This window comes from Acyrthosiphon pisum, chromosome X (genome assembly GCF_005508785.2).
Source record: "Acyrthosiphon pisum isolate AL4f chromosome X, pea_aphid_22Mar2018_4r6ur, whole genome shotgun sequence".
NCBI lineage: Eukaryota > Metazoa > Arthropoda > Insecta > Hemiptera > Aphididae > Acyrthosiphon > Acyrthosiphon pisum.
The window spans coordinates 12613616-12628087 of record NC_042493.1 but is presented as its reverse complement, the minus strand read 5'-3'; the positions used below and the strand labels follow the sequence as shown (position 1 = coordinate 12628087).

The following is a 14472-nucleotide window of genomic DNA, read 5'->3' as shown; positions in this document are numbered from 1 at the left end:
GAGAAAGCCTTTGACCGAGTGTAGCACGTAGGTCTCCTCTACAAACCATCTTAACTCTATATCCCGACTGAAATCGTTTAAATCATCGAATCCTTTCTCACCGACCGCACCTCCATCACAAAAGTCGAAGACTCACTCTCGTCCACCAGACACATACTCGCAGGCGTCCCTTAAGGATCCTGTATCTCACCTACTCTCTACTTGACTTGCATAAACGACATACCAACAACTCCTAAAGAACATCTCTCTATATTCGCTGACGACACAATGTTCTTTACTTTCGACAAAAACCCGAAACGAGCTGCCATACTGTTGAAAGTTCAGCTCGACAGACTAACCATTTTATTCTCTAACTATAAAGCAAAGACCCGTGTGGCACTCTTATTCCGACTAGGTATAATATTTTGAACTAGCGTAAGGAAACGGCCAATGGAAAAATTTGGTTCGCGTCTCCCGGGTCTTTGGTTTAAAGTCGGCGTAAACGAGGGCCAATGAAGAAATTCGATGGGTGTTCTCCCCAGTCTCCGCTTTTTTACACAATAGAAAATATTATCTGAAAAAAAAAGATATATTTACCGAGAAATTTGTTTTTTTATTATTATTATTTATTGATTTGTTTATTTATTAATCTATTAATATCTAATTTAGTTTACTTAAGTTTAACTCAGATTTTTCGTCTTTACCCGCTTTGAGGACTTTCTGCATCCTCGTTCGGACCTTATTCGTGTTCCTCGCTAAATTTACAGGCCGCGGCGGACATGACGTGCAAACCGAGTGCCGCCGTGTGCGTGTTTATCGATAAATTTTTACGATAGTCGAGTTTTACCACTTTACGTCGCGTAGGTATTACTATATACAGGCCCTAAATACAGGCGTCGAAAAGTTCGATTTTTTTATTCACATGTAACTGCGTTATTATAATATTATATTTCACTGCCTTTTGTCCTTATGGCCTACTCAATCACCCTTCCTTTTATCGGTATTTATATATTTTATTTGCATAAATATACACGATATAGCCACTGTATTGGTCTGTAGGTGGGTAGGTACATGTATAATATATATTATATAATGAATAAATGTATAAATATTAATTATATAATAAAATGTCCTAGCTCGAGTCGAGTCTATACTGTAGGTAAGTTTAATCGCGTTCGGGACGGCGCAACGGTTTAAGTATAACTCTTATTATAAACATAAGTTTGACTCCAGTTCTTAAGTAGGTAAGGCGTCGATGGGGATGACCGGCGGCGGTTTTTTTTTCGTTATTTACCTTACGCTATCACATCCGCCTTATCATGACAAAAATGTTCTGATTTTTTTCAAATTCAAGTTTTACCTACTGCTTTTACGGCATTATACGAACCCGTTAGGATTTTATTCGGGTTGCCGGCTAAATATTTTATAGGCTGCGCGCGGCTGAGTTTATCAATAGTTTTGTCAAAATGTCAAGTTTTAGCCCTTTTTAAAACGTCAGCTTATCTCCCCGTTGGCCAGTTATTCGCGTTCCCCGCTAAATGTATAGGGCGTACGCGGCCGTTGTTAGTTAGCGACGAGTTCCGGCGGATTGACATTGTGGATAGTGTAGAGCGAAATGTTTAGAATTTTTTTTACTCATAACTTATGACTTGATTTTGCGTTTTCGGTGACAGTAATGAAAGTTGTCTGGGATTCGACGCAGTCGGATTGCCTTCCGACATAACTTTAATGAGATGACTGACCTGCTAGACACCCACAAAAAGACGGCGGCTTTATGATTTGCATAGACGCCCGACATTATTTGAAATTTTTTTCACGTAATTTTTTCGTAATTTGCGTTTTTGATGACAGTAATGAACGTTGTCCGCGATTCGACGCAGTCAGATTGCATACCTGATATCTTGACCCGGCCGTCACATACGTCCGCTATACAACAAAGTCGGATTGCCTACCTAGACAACTGAGGTGACTGACCTGCTGGACACCAAAAAAATAGCAGCAGCTATATGATTTTTTTACGGGATTTCGAATTTCCGGCGGCGTTTTCGAAAATACTTTGTCAAAGAGTTTGTCTGCTACGCTGTGACCCGGCCTGCTTGAACAACCGCTTCGAACCACAGTGGTCCTAACCTTATCACTGTTCCTTATAACCAGACCTCCACATCACACATACACCTTGCTTGAGACCGACGACTGGACCACGAGACCACTGTGGCTTCCGACATCGACAACATTCGGGGCAAACACCGGGGGGTTTGGAGGTCTCCCCCATCGACGCTCGGAGAGCTAGTTTTAATATAAATGAATAACAACACGACAATATTATTATGTATAAGTATAATATATAATAACGTACAACTGGACAATTTAACGTGACTGTACACACACACCGTATACGCACTGTACGACGGTGATTGTGCAAGTGATTCTTACATACTTCAAAGGCCCTATATATATGCAAAACCGAGGTTATGTTACATCCGTATAGAGAGTGAGTCTTACGCTCAATTTAGTAGATACTAAATTGTACAAACGTGTCAAGGCTGACTATTAATATTAATTGTATATTTCAACACATACAATTACAACACCAACTCAACCTAGCTACCACATGGTTTCATCACAGGAGAATCAAAATAAACCAGACCAAAACTGTAGGTATCCTTTTCGGACGTTTAGAAATTCATCCATCCCACCATTACTACTCGACAATCATCCAGTGAACTGGTCCAATCATGCCAAATACCTCGGCGTTACAATCGGGCGCAAACTCACCTTCGGTAAACACGTACAAAACATCACCAAAAGGCAACTCGCGTTCGCGGAATACTTTACCCCATACTTAACCGTTCTAGCCCCGTTCCAACAACTTTGAAACTCAACATTCTAAAACTCTACGTTTCTCCAATTCTTTCTTATGTTGGCTCCTCTTGGGCACCTTTTATCGGTCCTTCACATTGGAAACGCATCGAATCTGTCCAAATCATAGGTATTCGTATGATAATGGGTGTGCCAACTATCGTTAAAAACTTGGTTCTTCTAAAATCTGCAAATTTCAAGTCTATCCAAAATTCCATTCATTCTCAATCAAAATCGATGTTCTACAAAAACTCCTTCTCCGTACATGCCCACATCCGACTCCTAGGTAAAACTCACCTCCCCCAACCACTAAACGAATAATCAAACCCTACCCATTAACATGGGTAGAACAACAACTTAATTAAATCTTATCTAAACTTCCATCCACTAGTAGAGGCAAAAGCCTGGTATAGTTAACGGCTAAGCCATCCCTACAAAGCAAAGCAAAGCAAAGCAGGATCGGCACCAGTCTTCCTTCAATTTTCAAACACTCAACAGTTCAACATTACGAAGACCAGAAGACCGAAGACTACCAGCCGAAACAGCCAGCAGCGAACCCAACCAGCCGGTTCCGACGAATTCATCGCCGAAGCCACACGGACCTTCTCGTGGGATCAAGCCCGACCATCGTCCATCAAAACGCATCGACGGCCAGCCTGCCACTTGACCCGATATTACGACGCTTTCACAACGACGATTGGCACTACCTCCGGAGACCGACCCAGCGACGGCCGTGACTAGTCACCGACCGCAACCAGGACCACTCTCCGGGCCAAACCTCACGCCTGACATTTCTCGGCGGTTATCCTGACTGGCACGCGGACACCGAGGATCAACCATCGGATTCACCACCATCAACCAATCGTCGGACTGCGGACGATTTACTACGTTCCTACAGCCGACGACCGAAACCCGGAGCATTTAATTACAGAGCTGTTCCGGGACTGACGATCGAGATATCTCCGACACATTCTCGCACGGACTGATCACCGTAGCCTATCACGGGAATCCAACCCGGTTTATTGGCTACCAGGGCATAGTCGCTCCACGAAGCAGCACCTCACTGTCAGGGAACACCTTGCCCGTCGACCACTGTGCGGGGACCGGACATATCACATTAGATCAACGGAGGGATCAGGGGTGTACAATCCACTTGATCGTCCGTCCGCAGCCGACTCAACCCACTTCTACCGATGATATCCACCGGAACAGTCACAGTGCATGCGGGGATCCTCGAGCGACCAACCACGTCGGGCATCGGATCAAGCCCCGCGGATTCCATTATAATTATATTTATAACATCCATGCAACGCTATACGAAATAAACGAATATAATATTGATTAAACATTGAATTGATATTATTTAAGATCCGGTGATTTAACGCACCGTTTCAAATTATTGGTTTTATGTACATATAATACATATAGAACTTTGTTTTGAGAGAAAGTGGACTGAGCATGTTTATGAGTGGAAAAATTTAAAATGTTTTGCAAAATTAAATTTACTGTCTATGGTTACTCACAAATATTTCACTGAATTGGACCAGTTAACCGAAGTCTTTTTAAACTGTAAAATGTTGGATTGGTGCATTGATCGATTTGTGAACATGATTGCCTGGATTTTGATGGATTCAAAGATATCTTCCATTGTTTGATTTAGGGACTTGCAAGGTCTATTTGTCTTTGAACTCTTGATGCGTTTATAGTTGTGCCAGAAGTAAAGAAAATCGTGTCATCTCCGAAGAGGGCGATGTTCGCTTCCTTATCTTTTGGGAAGTCGATTGTTTGTAAACTGAAAATAGATGAGGTGATAAGCATGACCCTTGAGGGACGCCTGCACTAATTTCTCTTGGGGTTGATAATAAGTTGCCAATTTTAACTTGAAATTATCGGTTCAGGGGAAAGATTTGAGAAGGTTGATTAGTTGATGAGATACGTCCATGGTTAACAGCTTGAATATTAGGCCATCGTGCTATATTTTGTCAAACGCTTTTGGATGTCCAGGAATGTTGCAGTTGTTTTACGTCTAATATTTAAATCATTAGTAACTAGATCTACAACATATATCAATTGTTTAGTCGTACTGTGGTCTGATCTGAAGCCGTATTGTTCAGGACGGATTTGTGGCATAATATACATTTTTAATCTAGATAGAAGAAGTTTTTCCAGAACCTTTCCCATCGTATTGAGAAGTGAAATCAGATGATGATTAGTTGGGTGTTTGAGGTCTTTACCCGGTTTTGGTATCATTACGATTTTTGCTTTTTTCCAAGGGTTCGGAAAATATTCTAGTCTATCGCAGGCGTTGAATATTTGGCAAAGATAAAATTTAAATTTCTTACCACCGTGTTTTAGGGCACAGTTGGAGATTTTGTCAGTTCCTGGAGAACTTTTGTTTGGAAGTCTGCGGATTACTTCGTGTACTTCTCCAGGAGCAAAAAATATTGATTTTTTATATATTGCCTCATCATGTTGTTCTATGGAAATACGAACTACGTCATCGACCCAGCAGGGTATCTAGAGTCTTGAATTGTTCTTCCATTGATTGAGCAAATATGTTGGCATTTGTTTCTGGACCAAATTGGAGATTACTTTCGTGATCTTGCAGTGGATGAACAGGAGGTGCCCTTCGAAGAAGTAATTTATTCAGTTTATAAAGTTTCGACCAGCCTTACGCGTTGTTATCTATTGAGCCCAGGGACGATGACCATTCATTGTCCATGTGTCAGTGACTCTCTCACTAGTAACTCTCTTACTAGTCCTGATTGTTTGTTGAGGGACTTTTTTTATATATGGGTCTCTGCTCGTTTTCCTGGCAGCTCTCAGTTTCAGTTTTTGCTTAATGTGGTTTTGAATGAAATATGGTAAATCATTTTTCCTATGGTTAGTTGAGAAGATGGATGAGATTTTTTCAAGCATATCTGTGATGATGGGCGATAGATGGTTAATCACGCTATTGATCTGAACTTGTGAAGACATTTTTTGTAATGAAAATGATAGATTTCCCATTTATTTTTCAAATTGATCCCAGTTTGTAACGTACTTAGGTTTGGGTTGATAGGTGTAATCTGAGCTTAAAGAAATGCCTAGCAGTATTGGCGTATGGTCAGAAGACAATTCATCCGTGATATTTTCAAGAATATATCCTATATTTCCTGTTTTCATAATATGTAGCTATATCTAGAATATCAGGAAAATGATTAATGTCTGTGGGATATTTTCTTGGTGTAGTTGGGGCAGCTACCGTTGTGTAGATTCTAGAGTGGAGGTCTTCGTTGAGTGTTTTACCTGTCAGGTTATTCTTTTCAAATGTTCCATGCTCCATGTTTTGCATTTAGATCACCTGCTATTATCACATTTTGATGTGAGTCAAGAAGATTTTCAATATCTTTAATTTAAAGTGTGGAGCTAGGACTCTTATAGACAAATATCATTCGGAGATCGTATTGGCGAAGTCTCAGTTGTATTTTTGTATTAGTTATAGAATTTGTAAGGATTTTACTTTGTATGTGGCTGAATTTTCTATTAACTTAGATGTCTGTTCTGCCTGCTGGAAGACGACCGCTTGCCATTGTGTTATTGGTTGTGGACGTAATAAAGTTTGGTAGCTTGAATTTTTTATTGCATGATAGGTGAGTTTCATTAAGTAAGATCATATCAATTTTCTTTTCTTGAACTAAATGTAAAAGTTCAAGGTGTTTCCGATTTACGCCTTGACAGTTCCAAAACATGATTCTGGTGTTATTCATATTTGGTTTAATAAATTCAGTTATAGTGGAAGTATTGCCACTATGATGTAAATGACTTTTTTCAGATCAGTGTGGTCCAAGGAGATGTTTGATTCTAAATGATGGAGTTGTTCGGAAGTGGATTTGATGTAAGTGTTTTCTTTTGATTTGGTACGTTCAGCATAGCTGATTTTTGGTTGAGTGAGGGTAGGAGTAGATGAATTTACCTGGTTAGTTGAAATTTTTATGCAGTCTTTTGCCTTATGGTTTCCAGTGTATTTAAAGCACCTTGGTGAAGCTCCGTTATCAAAGCTGAAAATGCCTAATTGTAGGCAGTTGTAGCATACTGCTGGTGTATTTGACTTGTATCTTTTTTTTTCTTATTACCATGTAAAACAGTGATCTAAGTCTGAAGATCCCCTTCTTCTCTAGTGCGTTTTTTTTAAAACAATAATGTGAATGTAAAGTTTTTGGTCTTATTTACCAAATTGCCTCACAATAGTTACCATGTATCTTAGATTGGTCAGTTCATCTGAAATTTCAGTATCTGTGATTTCCTTTAGGAAACCTTTTATAACTATTTTAAGTGTTCTTTCGTCAGGAAGGCTGAAAGTATGGTATTCTGTGTTCGAGATTTTCAAGAATTTTTGAACTATTTAAAATAGTTTGATTTCAAAGCATTGACGTTTTATGGAGTCTGGATCAAATGCTTTAGCTTATATTGAGTGTTTCTGGTATGATAGTCATAAGTTTCCCCACCACTTTTCTCCAGAATGAGCCTTTAAGAAGGATTGGTGGGATTTTTGGGTTATTTTTCGGTAGCTGAGGAGTAGTAGAGTGGATGGAATGGTTATTACTAGAGCTATCTGAAAATGTTTCATTAATGTTGACTTGAATATTAATATCATATGATTTTTATATGATGTGGATGTTGAATTTGTCTGCATGTTTTTTTCAGTTTGGTGAAGGTTAGGTTTGGACAGATCTGGAGTGAGAAAGCGAGAAAATTGGGTAATACTGCTGTCCCAGCTGTCGTCAGAGTTTAAGGATTCTGATGTTGGAGTTGGTGATTTAGGTTCTGACCGCTGGGGTACAGAGTAAGTTTGTGCCTCTCAGTTCTGTTTGCCCCCGCGATGGTTTCCCATGACGGTGGGTAGGTATGGTGGTTGTGTGCTACCGGAGCACAAACTAAATTTTCTTTATATCTCTATAAGTACTACCTTCTCATCTCAGAAATATTTGTAAAAATTGGTAGATTTGTTTTAACCTATATAAAAGATATTTTATTTCTATAACAAATGGATAACTTAATATTATAAAATCAAAATATTTTTAATTTCCGTTATCCAAAAAAAAAACTAATGTGAGCTATAGCAACCTATGTAGACGAAGCTATCACTTCCCAAGACAGTTTGGTGCCAGCTGCATAATTGGTTCCGGGGATTAGCAAATTTGAACAAATGCACAATCATTTTTATGTAAAAAAAAAGATAACCCGTACACTTTATTTAAATAATTATTAATATTATAACTATACACATTGAACGCACGACAAACATTTTTTTTGCCAAACAATTGGTTTTATTATCATGTTGTGGTGAGAGGGGGTGGAATAAAAATTATTATTGTGGGACTAATAATCTCGGATAGTTTTGTCAATTCATATTACTACTATAATATTTAAATACCAACACATTGAAGAATAGACAAAAAAAATGCATATTTTAGTGACTTATAGGTACACAGAAGTATTTACTTTAGTCGTACCTATACTGATCGTAATGTATGTTACAAAAAAATGAACACTTGATGTCTTTCCTGCATAATAATATTATATTTATTTATTATTTACTTCCCTACTTGTTTTTGTAGTTTTTGTTTAAAAGTGATATTAAAATGAGAAAATATATAGTAAGTATATTAAAAAGTTATATTGCTTACAGGACAACCTTTAGTAGTGGATTGTAATCGTAAGTATTTTGTTCATTGAATAATTTATAATCAATCCATTATAATATACAGAAATTCTAAGATAATTATTTATTTATATCTTATTAGTTGCGTTTACATATAACATATTCATATTATTTAGCTGCTATATTATGTGAATAAAATGTAATGCATTAGAAACAAAATAAGGGGAAAACATGGGGGGGGGGGGTTAATAAGTATTATAGAAAGCTATACGATGTTAATTAGTTCATAAGTTTGTTTCTATTCCAATACTGTATTATTATTGTATTTATGTAAAAAGTGTATCACTTACCTCGACCAGCTGTAAACGATGCTTATATAATATAATATTTTTTGTGGGAGTCAATGCACGTTATTATCATATGATTTTTAGTTTACAATACCTACCTAATTTAATATATTATACTATATTGTGTAAGTATAGTTACCATCTTAAATGTTACTTATATTGGTATTCAACATAATATTTTATGTTGTTTAGTAATTTACTTTATATCTTATTTATTTTGCTAAAAATGTATATTAAAATATTATGAATGGATACAATGGTATGAAAGATATAAGAGAAAATTGTAGGCAGTTATGAAAATAACATGAGTATTTTTTAGATTATAAAGATTAAGATGAAAATATCAATATTCATACCTGGTGTTTACATTAACGTAATTGGTAAGATTTTTAGTATAGAAATACATTTATTTAACCTTTAAATAATAAAAGAGTTGTATTTAAGAAGTGTGTAGAAATCATTTTACGTGGATGTAGGAATTTGTGATTTGTCTTCATAGAACCTAACCTCCTGGCCGTATCACACAGCTTCAAAAAATCGTTATCCCGTAAAACAATTATTGATCTGAGAATGATTCCATCCGAATAATCCAAGTGATCCGAAGAGTATCCGTAGAGTATGTGAAAAGAGACGTGTGCTAGCCCGGATGAAAAACGAATGATCCGAAAGGCTAAGCCAGTCTTCTCCGTCTAGGTATTGTGTATATAAAGTGTAGTGAAGTATGTCATCCCCACTTTCTTGCGAAATATCTGCATTGTCTTGTGTGTTCTTTCATAATATTGGTATGTGTTTGTAATTGGACGATTATTGTATTATATTATTCGTGGATGATTTAGATGCAATCGTTATTGCGTCAGATGAATCGTCGTGTACCTACATATTATTGTTATTTCATCATGTTTTTAGATGATCAGGGTGTAATTATCATTGTGTAATACCTACTGGTGTTTAATTTTAATTGTTATTTCTTAACGTTGATTTTGAATTCTAAATTTGTATTATCTAATTTTATGAGAATGTTAATTACTTTATAAAAATGCCATTAAATAACTATTGAGATAATCGAAAAAAATACCTCGTTAATGTACCATCTTGATCCATTTTTTTAATATAGAAGCTACTATATGTTGAAATCAAAGAGCTCCTATGTTCAAATACAAACATTACAAATATTAAATTAAATGTAGTCATACTATTTAATTCTTTCTAATTTGATTAGTATTGTTGAGACCGGGTAACGCATTAATATTATACAGCCAACCGATATGACACACACACACACACACACATATATATATATACGCCTACCCCTACCAGTTGATTATTATTTATATTGTTTAATTTTTGTTATGATAGTGTTTTAATGTGTCTTAATCTATATATATATATATATATATAAATAAGTGTAAATTTTGAATACATTTTATATCTCAAGATCCACCAAACCGATTTCGATTTCAGGGCATATTCTGATTGATATGTAGATAGTTTCTGTGAAGTTTTTGTACGATAAGTGGTTCCGGAGTTATGGCCTCTTAAGTGTACACCTGGTGATATGGTCAATAACAAAAAGTTAAGTTTCGGATTAAAATAATAATAGTGTATTGTATATTGCTTCCTATTGGTTACAGGCACCTTTGTTGTTTTGTATTATTATTTTTTGTCAATTTATTATATAAATATATATCTTCTAACTATATAAATGTAAAATGAAAATCTTTGTACAGGTTGAACTCTGGAACTACTTGTCAGATCTTCTTGATTTTTTTTAAACGAAAGAGTATATCACGGAGAAGGCTATTATGAAACAAAATTTTAGGAAAATTCACCGGAAAAGTAGGAAATCTGGATGTCAAAAATACAACAGTGACGCAACAGGTTAGGTTAGGATTTTGTATTACCTAATTGATTATGTTAATCCAACATAGTTAGAATATGACAAACTTCATATAACTTTAGTACATTACATTAAATCATACATTTACGTATAAACTAGAGGTCAATGATCCATCGCAGGTAGATTGTCTACCTGATAATATACTGCTGCGAAGCAGAGTTTTTATTCCGGGCAACGGAAAAGTTAAGATTAATTTTTAACACCATACACCAAATATTAAATAATGAATTCAAAAAAGTTTGAGTCATATAGAATTGGTACATTTAACGGGCAACGAAGTGCACATATTCAGCTTGTTGAGTTATATAATATTATGTAGATTACGTATCGACACGATATCGGCCACCGCCGAATCGTCGGTCCGCGGATTATAACACGGCCGCCTAAAATTATTCAGTTACTGTTGCGCATAACCAAAGGCGTACGGCCGTCACTTGTCGAAATTATTACTATTATACGTGTGCAAATTGCCATTTAATTTATATATTGTTGTTTTTTGTGGCCGTGAATCACCACAATTTTATATTGCTGTTATTAATTGTAAGGCACGAATTCCCACTTTATATTGTGTATAGGCACAAATCACCGTAAAGAAAATTATATTATTTGTCATGGCACAAATCTCCAGCGTCTTTATTGTTTTTGGTCTGGCGTGAATGGCCGGCCTTATTATTGTGATTTTATTATTGTTAAGACGCATTGTCTGTGTCGTGTGTCAGTATTATTGTTCAGTTGTATATGGGGCACTTCGGTACACTGTCATTGAAATACAATTTTTATGAAACTAATATTTTATAGAAATTGAAATGCAAAAATAATAAAAAAAATATTTCATATAACTGGAAATGTAAAAATACTAAAAATAATTTTCATATAACTTGAAACGCAATAATTATTAAAATATTTTTTACAAAAATTATGATATTAGTAATTAAAAATTGAAATGCAATATTCCTAAAAAAAAAATTTTTTTAATAGAATTATTGTTCTATTAAAAATAAAAATCGAAATAACATATTTAATTGCAACATGTATTAATAAAGAAATTGAATAAATTAATTAAAAAAATTAAAAATATAATAAAATAATGGAAAGTATAAAATATTCTATAAGCATATTAGAAAATATGAAAGTCTCTGACGGCGTAAAATTTTACCTCAATAAATAAATTTGGAATGGTATTTGAAAAATGCTTTATTGGAGCTTAGTCTGTTTTTTTTTTTTTTTTTATTAAAAAATGCATTATTATAATCTATACATTAATGTGTGTACAATAAATATCTTGATATCTTATGATATCTTTTGTGAGTTATTACCGTTCGTTAACAACAATGTTGAACATGTGTTTGCTAAATTGCATGTGTATTACCTTTGTTCTTTGTTCTCTGTATATTCCATCTTTTAGTCCCGTTATATATATATTCTTTTGTAACTGCTGCTCAATTAATTATCGATTCTCATCCTGGATGCTTATTCATTTTCTGTGGTGACTATAACCTTCTTGACAAATCATGGTCTAATGACGATTTTGGTCTTATAATATACTCTTCTTCCTCTAGTCCTAGAGTTCAGTGTATTCCACGAATGTTTTCATTTAATACCTTGTTTTAGCTGAACCAGATACCAAATTGTCATGAAAGCATACTAGATCTGGTCTTCTCTAATATGACGAGACTCTCTGTTGTTAAATCTAATATTGTCATTGTTGCCTGTGATATGTATCGTCCTTCGTTAGAAATCAAATTTGCCATAATACTCACAAATATTTTGATTTTGTCATGTTATTTTTATTGTACTGAAAAATCAGTCCCGTGGTGGAAGCCATCTGTTACAGTCGTATGTTCGTGCGCTCCCGTCGTTATCTAGTTTTAATTGCACTCATAAGTGTCCAGTGATAATGAGTTAAATCTTAGTCGTTTAAAGTTTCATTATTCACATTTTACTTTAGTGTTGGTTATGATAAACTTAATATAATCCCTTGTATAAATTGTTCAAATTCGTTCGGAGTTTTAATTATATTCTTCGAATAAGATCACCGTATTCACATATCTACAGCAGTACTACTGCAGTTCTGCGTCTTTAAGTAATTACGCAATAGCTCATACAAGTTCACCTTATCTGCGACCGCAACTAGGCGGTCTTGATAAAATAATCACACTTCGCCGCCACCGCCGCCGCCGCAGATGAAGATAATTATGGGAAATAATAATAACAACAATAATGCAAAACATCAAGCCGGTAAAAACAAAACAACGTCAAACGATAATTCAAATGAAAATTTCACTCGTGTTCAAAAAACTAAAATAATTCTCTCTTCCTTATCTCAAACCTCATCGTCAAGCTGATCAGGGCCAAACTAAATCTCAAAAAAATATTAAAAAAACCAAGCTGTTTAAATCATCTAATCGATTCGATATTCTAAATCAAGATGATGATGAGCCTGACCTAAATTTGTCGTCCCAGCCTTTGGAACAAAATAATGATAGCTCAGACGAAATTTTCAAATCTCCCCCTCCAATTTTCGTAAGATGCGTGGAAAACTACTTAGACCTATGTAAAGCTTTAATTGAATTAATTGGCGTAGATAATTTCTTCTGTAAAGCTTTTGCTGACCGTTTAAAAATTCAAACATCGAATCCCGAATAATACAGAGCACTTATCCAGTTCCTAAAAGAACAAGCTGCCGAATACCACACATATCAGCTTAAGCACGATAAACCAATCTGTGTAGTCATACGTAACCTGCATCCAACCACTAAGGTAGACACAATTAAAGAAGAACTCTAAGTTCGTCTGTTTGAAATAAGACGCGTTACAAACGTTCTCCATAAAGTAACAAAAACCCCACTTCTACTCTTCTTCGTAGACTTAGAGCCAACAATCAAATCAGCTGAAATCTTTCATCTGTCCTCACTGTAACACACGAAAATAAAAGTCGAAGAGCCCTACAATTCTAAAATAATTAGCCAATGTAATAACTGCCAGGAATAAGGTCACACGAAAACCTACTGTGGATACCCCTCTTGCTGCGTTCGTTGTGGCTCAAATCACAAGTCCCCTGACTGTTCAAATCAACGCTTGGATCCACCAAAGTGCGCTCTCTGCGTTGGTGATCATTCTGCAAGTTACAAAGGTTGTTTCATCTACAAGATCTCCAGCGGGCCAAAAAACCTTTCACCAAAAGTAACTTTTTATCGACTAACACTAACACTAGAGTTAATACCACAACTGTTAGAGATAGTCATCCAATAAATGACACCTACCCAATTCAGTCTGATAATCGTACCCCCACTTATTCCCAGGCCACTTCTGGTAGAACAGCTAATAACGTGCCTCCTCCAACTTCTGATTTAAATACTACCATCACTAATTTCCTTGAGGATTTTAAATCGCTGATAAATCCTCTAATCTCTCTAATCACCAAAGTAATCGAAAAACTTCTTGCTAAGTAAAATGTCTAACAACACAGCTACAAATAAATCACTTCTAATACTACAATTTAAAGCAAACGGAATAAAAAACCATATCAATGAACTCCAATCAGTGCTATATAATCTTAGAATGGACATAGCACTAATCACTGAAACTCATTTCACCAAATACTCCAGCATTTATATACCCGGTTATAAACTATTAAAAACAAACCATCCTGACAACACGATTCACGGTGGTGTCGCTATTCTAATTAAAAGTTCAATCCAATTTCAACCTCTTCCACTTTTATGTCTTGATTATTTACAATCCTG

At 35.6% G+C, this 14472-nt stretch overlaps 1 protein-coding gene across 5 annotated transcripts in view; it reads left to right on the top strand.

The window, feature by feature from the left end:
- Nucleotides 1–14472, top strand: part of LOC100576058 — a 98527-nt gene that overhangs the window by 24673 nt on the left and 59382 nt on the right. For all 5 annotated transcript variants that reach the window (XM_008183188.3, XM_029485949.1, XM_029485947.1 and 2 more), the window contains one exon: nucleotides 8510–8536. In XM_008183188.3, coding sequence (XP_008181410.2) covers nucleotides 8510–8536 — 27 coding nt within the window. The remainder of the gene's footprint in view (nucleotides 1–8509; nucleotides 8537–14472) is intronic.